Source organism: Macrotis lagotis, chromosome 3 (genome assembly GCF_037893015.1).
Source record: "Macrotis lagotis isolate mMagLag1 chromosome 3, bilby.v1.9.chrom.fasta, whole genome shotgun sequence".
NCBI lineage: Eukaryota > Metazoa > Chordata > Mammalia > Peramelemorphia > Peramelidae > Macrotis > Macrotis lagotis.
Window position 1 is genome coordinate 25,967,754 of NC_133660.1, and position 15,535 is coordinate 25,983,288.

The 15,535-nt window shown below is 43.1% G+C and overlaps 1 protein-coding gene across 1 annotated transcript in view; it reads left to right on the plus strand.

Moving 5' to 3' along the window:
• The first annotated feature begins 3,374 nt into the window (after window positions 1-3,374).
• Window positions 3,375-15,535, plus strand: part of FGF2 (fibroblast growth factor 2) — a 75,139-nt gene continuing 62,978 nt past the window's right edge. Inside the window, exon 1 of the mRNA XM_074228363.1 lies at window positions 3,375-3,555. Within this exon, the coding sequence (XP_074084464.1) occupies window positions 3,375-3,555 (181 nt within the window). The remainder of the gene's footprint in view (window positions 3,556-15,535) is intronic.

Consider the following 15,535-nt stretch of genomic DNA (forward strand, 5'->3'; position numbering starts at 1 on the left):
AGATTTTTTTTTATATTGGAAGAATTTTTAGCAGTCATGACTAAGGAGAAAATAGAAAATTACTTATATAAGCAAAAAGAACTTGTTTCCTTACAGAGCTGGATCTATATATCTATATCTATATCTATATCTATCTATCTTGTCTTTTGAAAAAACATGAAAAGAATTTTTGAGGAAAGACTTTAACTGATATCCTTAGAGAACTGAATGGCGGGACTGGAATTTCAAAAATGAAAAGTCAGTGATTGTAGTGAGTTGTGACCCTTCGCACAGTTTATATATTGTAAATAATTGTTTATCTTTTGTTGATGCTGCTGGTGATACTGCTACAATAGTCTATTTGTTACTTTGATGTTTATTTAAGGCTAGTGAAATAGGGGATTTGATATGGGATGACAGATGTTAGAAAAATTATGGGAAAAGTTTTTTCCAGTTTAATTACTAAATATCTATCAAAATGGGGCGGGAGCTCAGAGCTAATTTGTTAATTGAGATGTGTTATAATATTACTAATTAATATGGAAATATCAATGTATCCTCTTTGATTGTCTTAGAATCCAGGATGTAAGACAGAATAAAGATAAAGGAACCAATACCAACAAGAGGGGTGATTAGCCCACTAAGACTAAATGATGTGAGTCCTAAGTCTCCCTCCATTACATTTTTCTTTTTTCTTCTTTCCAAGATAAAAATACTGTAACTTTAGCTGATTTTAATTTGAGTTTTTCTCTTGAGTCACTGTGGTCTCAAGGAAAGAAGCCTTTATTTGGAGTTAGGAGATTTGATTTTTTTGATTACTTTGCCTGATTATAAGCTGTGTGACACTGGGGAAATCACTTCACCTCTATAAGGATAATAGCATGTACCTTATCAGATGATTCCCTAAAATACTTTCCATCTTTAAATTCTGTAGTTCTATAACCCAAAGCATTTTGCACATCAATATAGCTAAATATAAGAGAATTGCCTTGAAGTAGAGGATTTCAGGACTGATTGTCAAGGAAAAACACTCCCACCTCTAATTCAAAAGATTTAGTTCAAAACAATTACTTGTATAACCCAAGGAGTCTTAACCTAACAAGAACTGGAGCCTCAAGCCCTATTGATCTAGTGTTGCCAAGTGCTAAACATCATTATCTTAGACAAAAAGTGAAATAACAAAAAGTTAGTTTTATTCATGAAGTTTTATCCTCTAGGATCTTACCAAATCCATGGATGAAAGTTATCATTAAATATACCACCTAAGAGTTTAATGAAGAAACCATAATAGTAGAAATCTCACAAAGGATCATAAAATTTTGGCCACCAATCAACCAGATTACATATTATTACATGAAGGTGTCATTGATTACTTTATGATTCTCTGTCAGAACTGACAAAGATCCATTTAGCAACAGGACTACTGTCTCCTCTTCTAAGTTGGTATTTTCTGTTATCAGATATAATCTAGACAAATAAAACATTGGGATTTCTCCCTCTCCAAAGTGTCATAAGTCTAAGAATTTATTCAGCCTCTCATAATGATAACCAGACCAGTTTCTTGTCTTCTGAGGATGGTGTTTGCTCTGATTGTTTACACAAGTGTAAAAGCATAATTGCAGATGCAATTAGAGGGGAGACCAGACTGTTTAACACAAACAGAGCCTGTCTTGGGATTTATAAAGGAAGACAGACCTTGAGAAGGCCAGAAAGTAACATTCAAACTTACAAACCCCAATTAGAGGCTGATAAACCAATTTTTGATTAGAAATATAGAATTAGAACGAATAAGACAGACGAGGCAATCACAGATAGCACTTGAAATTCAATAAATCTAGGACCGTTTGAGGGGTGAATGAATTAAATGTATGACCAAATATAACCTGCAAATGGTATTATAAATATTCAAATAGCCCTTGACAGAAATATTCCTGGACTCTCCAAAAATGTCTGTGAATTTGGATGGGGGGGGATGACATCTTTATTTAAATATAATTAGTATGTATTTTATGTTTTTGTTTTGTATTTTAAAACCATTATTTTGAGAAGGATCAGTAGCTTTCATCAGATTGAGAAAGGAGTTCATGATTCTCTCTCTCTCTCTCTCTCTCTCTCTCTCTCTCTCTCTCTCTCTCTCTCTCTCTCTGCCACTGTTTCTCGTTAAAGAGCGCTGGATTTCATAGATGGGGAAAGAGACCTGGAGGCAAAGATCAGCTAGAAGTTTCCAAAATGGCTCGCTTAGGGTTTGGGGATAATTATCAATGCGCTTTTGTGACCACTGGAAAAATAATTTCACTTCTGAACTGCAAAATGAGGGAGAAGTTAGGTTAGGTCGGTTGACTTCGGTTCTCTAAGGCACTAACCCTTCGACCCCCTCCTGACTCTCCATCGAGAAACGGCATGAAATTAGCTTCTCTGGATGGAAATAGAGGGGAGAAGGGATAGTGCTGGAGGGAGAGCTGTGTTTAGACTTTGAAAGCTGAGTCACGCCCCAAGGAAAGTTTCGACCAGGCGAGAAACTGGGCTTCAGGCGAGGAAAGGGAAGAGGGGGCCCGGAAAAAGGGGTCGCCTGCTCCTGTCTGCCCTAGGCCGCCCGCTGTGCTCCCGGGGCTCGGCAGGTTAACGGGTCTGGTCCCAGGACCAGGGACGGGGGAGGGGGGCACTGAAGGGGCTGGGGGCGGGGAGGGAGGAGCAGTGACGCCGAGCCAGAGGTTCGGGACAGCCCAGCCCGCGCCGCCGGCCCCGGCAGGCTCGCAGCTAGCGGGCACCGCACCGGAGCGCGTACTTGGCCCCGGGGCCCCCTCACCCCCCTACCCCCCGGCTCCTGAGCCTGCCAAGGCAGTCGGGAAGGAGGGAGGAGAGGAAGACGCCGCAGCGGGTTCTGGGGCCGGCCGAGGGGGGATTGCGAGTCTCCGAGTGGGCATCTTGGGGGCTGGAGGGCGTGACCAGGGCTCTGGGAGTGGGCTAACCCGGGGCGAGGGGGAGTGTCGCTCTTGGGTGTGGGCTCATTTGAATGTGATCGGCTATATTAGAGGGGGGTTCTCTGCTGAGGGTGAGTGTGTGCCCCTAGCACTGGGGGGGGGGTGGCTGGGGGGGTGTAAGCGGAACTGGGGGAACCTGAGAGGGGGTGCTAGTGTGAGTGTGGGGGGCTGAGTGATCTGAGTGTGTACAGAGCCGAGGGGGGGCGTGGGGGGTCCCGTGTGCTCGTGTGTGTGTGTGTGTCTGTGTGTGTGAGCCCCAAGCCAGAGCCGGGGGGCGGGAGGCTGGGGGGCCGCGGGCAGGGCGGGAGACAGCTGGCCGCGAGGCTGGGGGGCCGCGGGAGGGGCCGCGGCCCTCTGCGGCTGGCAGCGCGGGGGGCCGGGGCCGCGGGGCCAGGCCCGTCCCCCCGCGGGGGCATGGCCGCGGGCACCATCACCACGCTGCCGGCCCTGGCCGGGGACGGGGGCAGCGGGGGCGCCTTCCCTCCCGGCCACTTCAAGGACCCCAAGAGGCTCTACTGCAAGAACGGGGGCTTCTTCTTGCGCATCCACCCCGACGGCCACGTCGATGGCATCCGAGAGAAGACCGACCCCAACAGTGAGTGCCGCCGCCCCCTGCGCCCTGCCCCTGGCCCTGCCCCGCTCTCCACCGCACCCCCCCCCCCCGACCTCGGGTCGTGGCGAACTTCAAGAGACCTTCGTGCCCCTCCTCTTGGGAGAGAGGAAAACTGAGGCCAGAGCTGCCGATCCTGGTAGACAGATGCCAGAATCGATCCTTTTCAGCCTCTCCATCCTTTTTTCCGTCACTCACCCCTTCTCTCTCTCTGTCTCTCTGTGTCTGTCTCCTCTCTTTCTCTTTCTCTGTCCCTCTCTCTCTCTGTCTCTCCCTCTCTCTGTCTCTCTGCTGTCTCTCTCTGTCTCTGTCTCTCCTCTCTTCTCTCTCTGTGTCTGTCTGTCTCTACGCTCAATTTTCTCTCTTCTATTATTTCCTTCTCCAGCGAATCTCCATTTCCCTTTTCTCCAGAGTTATGTGTGGTTTCTTCCCTCCCAGAGCTTCAGGTTTTCAGGTTTACCACCTGGTCCCCCCAACACCCCCCCCCAGTGGTTGGGTTAGATTCCCCCCTCTGCTTTGCGGTCTGTACCAGTCTCCCTTGGTAAACCAGTTTCCCAAGGTCCTAGAGCTCTGGGCTAACTCGACTAACCTCAGCCTCCTGGAGACCACTTCTGAGGACACTACCTGTGGCCTTCGGAATGCTCCCAGCTGATTACATCTCTCGAGGGAAGGGCAACATGCTGCTACTTCTGATTAGCATTCTCCTGGGGCTTTCCAAGTAAGTCCAAGTTTATGAGTTTTCAAAGAAAAGTAGGCCTCATGCTATGCATCCTACTTGGAAAAAGACTTGCAGAGACATTGGCTTTTTAATTCAGAGCCTGAGCAATGTTGAGTTATGAGCTTTCAAAGAAAGGAAGATAGCAAGGTATCCTTCATTGCAAAAAAAAGACTTTCATAGATCCTGTTTTTGCGGTTCAGAATCAGAGCAATGACGAAACCTTAAGGAATTGACACTCTTCCTTTGGTCTCTGGACAAGTGGTTTTCTGTTTCAAAGAAAATAAGTTGATGCTGACTTCTAGCTTGCCTTTTTGAATTGTTGAGAGCAGAAAGAATAAGGGGGGGGGGAATAGACTGCATTAATAAGGTGGAGCAGAACATAAAATGTTTTTGGTTCTTTTAAAAGGACAAACAACCATCTATCAGGAAATTCCCAAGGGATAACATTTGTCTAAGGAGGGAAAAGAGAACAAAACTGTTTCTGGTATAGAGGCTGTTCAGTGTTCACTCTGGATGGAGTTTTCTTGGCCAGGATACCAGAGTGATTTGCCATTTCCTTCTCCAGTGGATTAAGGCAAATAGAGGTTAAGTGATTGCTGAGGTTCACACAGCTAGTAAGGTTCTATGGTTGGAGGATTTTAATTCGGGTCTTTCTCGACCCCTAGCCTGGTGCACTATCCACTGAGCTATTGAGCAGCTTCCTGGTAGTCCTAGTTGGAGTGGGGAGGACTCTGCAAGATGCTCTATATACTGATCTGTTCGCTTGAGATCCTGCTATTCCCTATAAATATATCTCATATATCTGGGTAGTTTGAGAGTATGGTAGATAAAACACCAGCCCTGGAGTTAGGAGGACATGGGTTCAAATTCACCTCAGATACTTAACACTCACCATATTTGTGGTCTTGACCAGGTCACTTAACTCCAATTGCCCCCCATTCAGTTGTCCTGGTTCATATCTGACCATTGGACTCAGATGGCTCTGAGGCTGGTGACTTAGCACAACTCCCCCTCATTCAAACACAATTCATATGCTTGTCATGGCACCACCTCCCTGATCTCCCATCAAGAACAAAGGAGAAACATCATGATCCCTGATGTCTTGGCCCTCTTCTAGAACAAAGGAACACCTCATGTCTTTTTGGGTAAGGATAGAAAAATAGAATGTGTTACAAACCGTAAACCTTAAAGATATAAGATTAAAATAAATTATAAATTAACAGGAAATATAGTTTTATTATGAAATTTTGTTCTTTAGGTTTTACTGGAAACTGATTGGAGGAGGCCATCTTCCAAGATGACTCCTTGAACAATGAGGGGACTAGTTACCCAGAAACAAAGGATGGAGAGAACTCCTTGGAGTCCTGTCTGTGGAAGTTGTTCAATATCAAGTTGCCTAACTGCTCATTAAAGACTATCATCCAGGGCAGCTAGTTGGCATGGTAGATAGAGCACTGGCCCAGGAGTCAGGAGGACCTGAGTTCAAATCAGACCTCAGACACCTAATAATTACTTAGCCGTGTGGCAGTCACTTAATCCCATTGCCTTGCAACCCCCCCCCAAAAAAAAAAGATTGTCATCCTCATACAATCCTATCTGATGAGGGGTTATCTCTTTCCAGACTTTAAGTTTTCCAGTTTTTCTAATCATTTGTCTTTCTGAGTTTATATTGAACACAGCAGGGAGTTATTTGAAGATCTTCTTACCTACTGGCAAAAGTGACCCTAAAGTGAAGGCTGAGAACTGTCAAAAGAAATCAGTTTTTTTAAACCAAGAATACAGTTTCAGAAACTTATTATAATTTGACATTACATCATCACATTATTAGGCAGCAGAAATAAATTTTTTTTGTATTTCTTATTTTATCCACATGAAGACTTCTCCATTACCACCAATGCAAGTTCCCTGTAATTTACTTCTTAAAACAGCTGTCTGGGGGAGTGATAGGTTTAAATAACTAGTTCCTTTCCCTTTCCCCACCAGCCTCTGAACCTCTTCAGTGTCAAAGTAGATCAACTCGGGGGTTATCTACTCCCCATCCCCTCCTCTTCGTAGGACTGGTAAACTGAGGACCGAGAGAGAACAGGATTTACTAAAGATTGCAGCTGGCCAGTTTCATGACCTGGGTCAAAACTGTGACACTAATCTAAATCCAATATTTTTTTGCTTTGGTGCCAAAGACTTGAATTCAGGTCTTCCTGATTACAAAGCTGACCATTCGTTATACAGGAAAGCCTTTTAAGTCCCCTAAACTTTCCTCAGCATTTGTTTCCCCAAAGATTTTTGGCTCTTTTTCTGGAAGCAAATTCTGATTGTATAAGAAATCTGAAGTCCTATTGGTACCTGAAGAGGTTTTCAGGTGTAAAGAGGTGCTCTATACTCCTGATTGGGTGACAGCAACTTCTAGGTAAGAATTTTGAGACCTGGCTCTGGAATAAAATCTTACCTTCTAGCATTAATAGTCTGTTTTTGCATGCCACTCAATGTCCCACCCCCAACCAACCCTGTCCCCAGCCCTGAAATGTTGAAAATGAGAGTTTGAATTAGATGGTCTTCAAGATCCCCTACAACTCTGCTCTATGATTTATGATCCTGCTAGGATCCCGAACTACAATTTGGTTAAGGAAAAGGACTCATCTCAGTAAGATCTTTATTATTTTCAAAATTATAGCAACCAACATATTTACTACAAATGTTTTATAGGTATCTTTACAGGTCCATTAAAAAAATCTTTCTAATCTCTCAAAGGTTCTAAAATTTTACCACTTTTTCACCAACTCTTTGTACTTTAACCAAAGGGAGAGAAATAGTGCATGTAATATAAACTTGGGAGTCTGTTAATTCCTTAGTGCTACAACTTGGATAAGTCCATCTTGGCCAAATTTTTGTTGCTAAAAGAGCATGATGTTAGGGCTACAGGACCCACCCTCGCATGAGACATCGAGCTTGGTTTCTTTCCACACGTGATACCCCGGCCAGCTGTTTAACAAAAGCACTTTTATCAGAAGGGGCAACCGGGGGAGAGTATGGTTGGTGTAGTGCCATTTCATTACCATTACTAGAAAGAAGTCAAAACTTATGACTTGTGATTCATGATGGACTGGTACTGTCATCTTTGCATAAGGACAGAACTATCCTTCTTGCAACTCATGAGAGAGTCATTTGTTACCCAGATATTGGACTAGAAAGACTCAAATTGGCACAGTCAGGCCTATTCTTTCTTTCCTAGTCCATTAAAAAGATTGTGTTGAGTATCTGACTCTCATTGATGATGTAATTAGTATTAAAATATATTTACTTCATAGTATTAAATCAATCAACAAGGATTTATTGAGTTGCTAACATCAGCCTGGCATGGCACTATACTGGGGATCTAAGAAGTGAGATGACCCCTAGACCCAAGGTGATTAATGTTATTCTGCTTAGAAGGCAGCCCATGAGTAAGGAAGGGAGTTTTGGCTGAGGCGGGCATAGGGATGATGACTGCAGTGATGGGACAGTAAATTATTATGCCCGTTCTAGTAGCAATGGTAGTGTTGACTTGATTAGAATTCTTTGAGCAACAGAGAGGAAGTCAGGCCAGGCAGGATAGACATGCAATAGCATAGTTTGCTATGCTAGCAAAACTATGGTGGATGAAGCATAGTCAGGATATGGCTAAATTCTGAGGGCCAAGGTAGGATTTGACTCATGTACTCCAGTTTTAGGCAGCTTAGTCCCTAGGAGAATCCCAGAGTTAATGGAATGATGTTCAATGTGGGTGGGAGGGCAAGGTCCCTTCAGTCAGGAAGTAACAAGTTACTGCCGGTAGATAGTCGGTAATAGTGGAGTTTGAAGACAAGAGACTGGTGTTGGCTTGGTCCTGAAGCCTTCATAGATAGATTTTTATTTTCAGCAATGACAAATAACCATGGCACAGCCCCTAAGCTTCCTTGAAAGTAAAGCATACTGAGTACCAGCACACTAGATAATAACACTTGAACATATTGATCATGGCATCCTTAATCTTGAACAAGAGAGAAGGGTCCCAAATGCTCATATAGCTTAGCTTTCTAATTTCACAAATGGAGAAAGACCACTAAGTGTCTTTCCCCAGATCATTGGCAAGTGGTAGAGTTGAGATCTGAGACTACCTCCTTTGATTTACAAATCAGTGCTTTTCCTGAGATATATAAGGTCATATGGAAGAGAAATTAATTTGGTTTTGCTTGGCTTAAGATTGAGTAAAATTATCAAGAGACAAATAAAGGTTTGACACCTAGAGAAAAATCAGCGTCCCAACAATGAAAGCTGTCCCAGGAGTGGAATATTGTAGAAAGACTTCCTTATCAGTTGAGGCTGGACTAGATGGCCACCATGGTCTAAGAGCAGCTTTGGAATTCTCTAACTTAGTAATTCTGAGATTCTCACGGCAACAAGATTTCTGGGGCAATCCTTATCTTCACAGGAGCATGGGATTCAACATGGGGGGGTCCCTTAGAGAGCACAAAATCTAACCACTTCATTTTTCAGAAGTGGAAACTGAGAGCCCATGGAAAAGGAAGGATAAGAATGGTTGAGGGGTCCAAAGATGGAGGGAGGCAAAGATGGATAGGAAGGTCCTAAGAAACACAGAATGCAATGAACTTCATTTTCAGAGTTTTGCCCAGGGCCAAGTCAACTTGGCCATGGATAATCCAATGAGCTCCTTCCTCTCTGGGATCGGGTCCCAGCACTTTCCTCTGAGGCCTCAAGAAAACCTGGCAGGTTAACTTGTGAGGGCCTCAATGAGGTTATTAAGAGGGTTTGCCAAATCCAGGTTATTTCTCTGAGTATAATAGTCTACTTTTATTTTGGCCTCTTCTACGTGCTCTGCTTGACAGCCAGGTGAAGGAGCTTATACTGGTGTTATTTGCATCCTTTGCTTTGTTTTGAACAGATGAGAAAACCAATTTTCAGTCAGGTGGTAAACATTTAACCAGTACTTGATAGGGCTAAGGACTGCGCTAAGCTCTGAGGATTCAAAGAAAGGCAAAAAACATAATATCATCAAGAAAACCCCTTTCAGAAGATGCAGGGAAGAGGGGAAAAATTGGAGAGAAAGGGAGAAAGAAAAAGAAAGAAAGAAAGAAAGAAAGAAAGAAAGAAAGAAAGAAGTGGGGAGAGAGTCAGAAAGAGAGACTGGAGATAGAAGTGGAGTGGGAGGAAGGAAGGAGAGAGAGAGAGAGAGAGAGAGAGAGAGAGAGAGAGAGAGAGAGAGAGAGAGAGAGAGAGAGAGAGACAGACATGGAGAGAGTCAGAAAGAGAGATTGGAGAGAGAAATGAAGGGAGGAAGTAAGAGGTAGGTAGAGAGAGATGGAAAGAAGGATATAAAGAAAGGGAGAAGGGAAGGGGAGGGAGAGTCATAGAAAAGACTGAAGAGAAAAGTGGAGAGGGAGGGAGTGAGAGCAAGAGATGAGTAGAAAGAGATGAAGAGAGTCAGAGAGATTGAGAGAGAAATTGGGAGGGAGAGATAGAGAGATGAATAGAGAGACCTGGAGAAAGTCAGAGAGATTGGCAAGAGAATTGAAGTAGGAAGAAGGGAAAGGACAGAAGTAGGTAGATAGAAATGGAGAGAATGATAAAGAACGGTAGAAGGAGCAGAGGGAAGGGGAGAGAAATGGAGAAAGAAAGACAGAGACAGAGAGAGGGAAAAGAGAGAGAGACAGTATTTATTAAGTGCTTACTGTTAGACACATTCCTAATACTGGGGATACAAGTAAGCCAGTCCCTTTCTTCAAGAAGTTTGGTGACTAGAGAGAAGGGAGGGAAGATGGAAAGGGCAGGAGAGGAGGGAAGGGGACCTGGGTAGAAGAAAGTTGGTCAGATGGATTTTCTACTATAAGAAGGCGAAAGGCTCAGTTCTCTAAAGTGAGAGGAGGAAAGGGGTGGAGAGGGTGAGTCCTATTTCCTGGTGAGGTAGGAGAAGAGGGTCCAAGAGTGAGACCCAGTGGGGTGACTTCAGGAGGCTTTCCTTCTGGAAGCCTGAGAGTTGTGGCCTCTCCTTCCTGGCAGGTCTCTCCCAAACATGTATGGATTTTATTCATGTAAAATATAGCATTTATTCTATGGTCTAAAATTTTGCTTCATACAGAGCCATTCACAAGGGAGAACATTTTCTTCTTAACAGCACGTAGAACATGTGGTAGAGGGTAATGAAATGTGTGCACTGTGGGTGGTGGTGGGGGGGGGAGGTATGAAATTTGTTCCAGATGTCCTTGTTTAGGAACAAATGGAGTCAATAAGATATGTGGATAGCCCTTTGTACTTCTTTGGGGGAGATACCTGGGGAACCTCAAGAGCTACACTCATATCCACACTGGGGCCTCCCTGCAGACCCAGCCCTCCTAGCATATATGAGAAGATCCCGGAGCTGCAAGTTCACAGAAGGTCTAACTCTCAGAAATTCACTGGCTTTTCGGTGTCCTTGTATCCCGAGTGTCTTGAAAAGACCAGCCTGGTTTGGGGCTCCTTCAGGGGAACATCCTTTCAATTATTTTGGCCATGCTCCCATGGCAGCCTGGCCAAATTGGGTGTTAAACAGGGCTTATAGATCAAGTGAATACGCCACAAGTTCCAGGGGGTTTTCTTAGCACCCCTAAAGCTGTGGTGGAGAATAGGGACAGACCATTTACCTTCCTTGACGTGAGAACTTTAGTTCCCCTAAGGTCCCAGCTGCAAGCAGTCCCTTAGATTTAGTGGTTCCTAGTGGATTCTTTAATTGCTTCCTTCTGAATGTTACTGAATCATGAGCAATGAATCAACTTTATTGGCGTCCCCCATGTCCTATTGGGCCCCCTATGAAAAACTTAGTTTCAAGATCTCTGAATGAAAACTTAAATCAAAGAGATTGATATCTTGAATGGAAGAGTTAGGTCTTCAACCCCGACAAGAGAAGACAGAACAAAGGATAGAAACATCAACGGGTGGAATTTCACTCTGTGATTGTGTGTTATTTGATTATTATTATCATTTTAATCAACATGAAGACAACCATCAAAGACATTCCTGACTCCTGATTTTGCCATTCAACTCATTACTGTTGTAATTGTTAACTTATTTTCAGTCACGTCAGACTCTTTGTGGCTTTATTTGGAGTTTTCTTAGTAAAGATGCTGGAGTGGTTTGTCATTTCCTTCTCCAGCTCATTTTTCACATGAGGAAACTGAGGCAACCGGGATTAATTGACTTCTCCAGGGTCATCCAACTAGGAAGTGTCTGAGATTGGATTTAAACCCCAAGAAGATGAGTCTCCCTGTCTCCAGACCAACCTTCTATTTACTGTAGCATCAAGCTACCCCCAGCATTTTCAAAGGTCCCAGGGTCACACAGCTAAAATGTGTTTAAGGCTTTATTTGAGGCTTGAATCCTCAAAGCAATGCTGGAAGGTAGATACTATTCTTATCCTCATTTTACAGATGGGGAAGCCAAGACTGAGAGAGGTTAGGTAACTTACCCAGGGTCACATAGCTGGTAAGTGTCTTAGGATTTATACTCAAAATTTTCCGGATCAGTTCCAGTGCTCTATCTGAGCCACTTATAATAAATACAGACATATATATATGTAAGCATGCATATATATGTGTACACTCTCATTTATACCTGGTATGTATATTGAAATATGTGAACATGTATATATAATTGTCTCAATGGAGCTTGCAAGGAAGCAGGAATAGACATCTCTAACATCTTCTCCCCCCATCCTTCTCCAAGGGAGACTAATTTCTACCAGGAAGGAGGCAAGAGGTTGGAGCATGAGGTTGACCCTTTTGTTCTCTTCAAAAAGAAAGGGTGCTGGGCTAGAATTTTGTCTATCTGCTCCCTTAAATATTAACAATCTAGGGCATGCAGTTTTAAAGGTCAAACCAAAAACTTTGATTGCCATTCCTTTAATGAGGAAGGAGAAACCCAAGCTTCTATCCATGACTTGAGTCTCTTCCCTCCAAATACCAGTTCCACAATGAATACACATAGCATCTGGCAAAGAAACTCAATAATCCAAGTCAAAAGTAAAACAGAAATCAGAGAGAATATACAAGAGAATAAGAAAATTATCTCTCCCATTGGCAGCATGATAACTCAGCTCAACCAAGAGAGAAAAGCTCTGATTTCACCCAAGGAGAAATTTCCCAAATTCTCTAACGCAGCAAAGTGGAGATGGAGACTACTGCTCCTTGTCACATCAGTTTCTCCTTTAGCATCTTGAAGAGATGCTAAATATCACAGATATTCTCTTTTGAACCTGGAGACCAGAAGAGTCTCTTGAATCTGGAAGGATATGAATTTAGAGAGCAGCTTTTTCCCTCCCACCAACTCTGACTCACCCCCCAGACAGACATGTTCCAATCTCTACTAATGAGAAGAGAATCCTCTATATTTTGCAATAATTATAATTTTGTCACAAATATATAATTATAATATAATATGATATAATATAAAGTAGTTTAACACACTATAATGTTTCCTTGTAGATCATCTACTCCATTTACATGTCTGGGAATAATTGGTCATTTCCACCTTGCTATAAATTAGAAATCTAAGAACACCAGGGTGCTGAATGGATAAAATACTGGACCTGGAGTTAGGAAGACAAGTTCAAATCTTCTTAGCTATGTGATTCTAGGTCTGCTTTAATTTCTTATGTGTACAATTGGGTCAATACTCCTCTTCCTCCTCCTCTCCTTCTTCCCCCTCCTCCTCCTCTCCTTCCTCCCCTCCTCCTCCTACTGGGTAGATATCTGAAGAGGTCCTCAATGATTATTCAGTCATTTCAGTTGTGTAAAACTTTGTGCCCCATTTGGGATTTTCTTGGCAAAGATACTAGAGTGATTGGTTTGCCATTTTCTTCCTCAGCTCATTTTGCAGATGAGGAAATTGAGGAAAACAGGATTAAGTGACTTGTCCAGGGTCACACAGCTAAAAAGTGTCTGAGGCTTGATTTGAACTTGGGAAAATGCGTCCTCCTGATTCTGGGCCTGCTGCCCATCCTAAATGGTAGTGGGAAGGAATGGCAATGGAAGGACTGAAGAAGTCATTTCCCTTCCCAAATCCTGCTCATCCTTTTCCTTCATTTTATTTGACCCCTTTCCCTTCTCCATTAACAACATGAAACAACTTTTCCCTCACTGACCTTTCAGACAACTGAATCTATTCCCCATCCTGAGGGAGTTGAGAGCCATAAAAGATAATTCACAGTAGCCTGCAGGGATGTCAAATACTGAAAAATGAACGGAACAGTTAATTAATGCTCCTATTTGAGGTAATACATAGCTTCATCTCTTCTGCCTGGTCTTTCTGTTGATGACTTGCAGACCTTTCATCTGTCAAATAGGACAATTCTTCACCTGTAGTCTAATATTACAGCTATAAATCTTATGAATCTATATTTTATGGGAGAGAATTATAGAACTGCCATTTAGGCCATGTTAGTTTGTCTTTGGGATGTTTATATATGTGGTAGGTATCTATACATATATGCATAGGCATGTGTGTATTATATGTGTGTTTTGTCTCACATGCGAGCATGTGTGTGCATATATATATATATATATATATGTAATTTTATTGTTGTTGTTGTTGAATTGTTTCAGTTGTGTCCAACTCTCCCATGGGTTTTCTTGGCAGAGATATTGGAATGGTTTTCCATTTTCTTTTCCAACTCATTTTACTGATGAGAAACTGAGTCAATTGGGGTTAAGTGACTTCCCTAGAGTCACAGAGCTAGGAAGGATCTGAGGCTGGATTCAGGTCTTTCTCACTCTTGGCCCTGTACTCTATCCACTGCACCATCTGGCTGCCCGAAATATACACAAACAGGCAAAAATATAAATATATGTGTAATATATGTGTGTGTAAATATGTACAAATATATTTATGGATGTATTTGTATATGTGCTTAGTGTGTGCTTAGTGTGTGTGTATGGTGAAAACTGAGAAATTGGGAACAACCTAGAATCTCACTTCTTGGGGAATCAGCATGGCAACCAAACCTCCACAGATGCGTCATAGATACTGCCACACCTTATGTGCATTAGGCAAGCTTGGTGCCATTTCTTCGCTGAAGTCACTTGGCACATTTTGGCTGGACACACCCTGAAGTGCCTTTGTTTTGCTTATAAAACCTCCTTTGGTAATTATACTCAAACAAAGGCCTTTAAAGGCTTCAGTGTCTTGTCCGCTGCCATTTTTAAATGGAAGTTCCTTTTTTAAAAATTTAATTCAAGAATAAAACCTTTTTGTAATTGCTGCAGGGGCCAGATCCATCTGTTGAAGGTTATTTTTAACCTAAAAGCTGTGTAATTCCCACTTAACTTATCCTCACTTTAACAACAGCTCATACTTTTTGTTTGTCCAGCCCTTTGATTTCAATGGTGTAGGGAACTACAGGGAAAGGATTCTCTTGGTTGTTGTAGATTTTTGTTATTCAGTTGTTTGCCTTGTGTCTGACTCTCTGTGATCCCATTTGGGGTTTTCTTGGTAATGGTGCTGGAATGACTTGCCATTTAGTTCTCCAGCTCATTTGACAGAGGAGAGCCCTGAGGCAGATGGTATCTAGGAATACACAGCTCATAAGTGTCTGAGGCTAGATTTGAACCCAGGAGGATGAATCTTCCTGACTCTATGGCACCACCTAGCTGCTTTACTGATTTGTTATTCAATGTTTTTAAAACTCTCCTTGGGCCCTTTTCTGAAAACACCTCTGTATAAAAGCTGTCCTGGGATCCTAGGATCATGGATCCAGAGTTAAAAGGAACCCCATGTGCCATCCCACTAATTTTATAGTGAAGGAAACTGAGGTCCAAGGGCTAAGTGAGCAACCCAAGGTCACAAGTTGTAAACAGCAGAGCTGGGATTTGAACCCATGTCCTCTGGTCCACTGGCCTGTGGTCTTTTCTCTGTCCCATGTAACAAAATTAACCAGCATGCCCACAGACAGGAGTGGCACGCCCCACATCCGTGGTCTGATGTAACGAATGGGACTGGCCTGCCTGCTCTTCTCAGTTGGCCATCATAATTAAAACCATTCAGTTCCTGGGACAGGAATAAGACCCTCCAGGGGAGCCTCCGGGCTCCTGGCATAGTTTCCTCCACAGAGCAACCTCTCAGGGATGTTTATGTAAACTTATGGGGGAAAATTAAATTTCCCCTACAAGAGTTTATTTATGTCCTGAGTAGTTGATGTCATGGTGGTGGCCCTCCTTGGCTGGGCGGAGGCTGGCCACTCCCCTC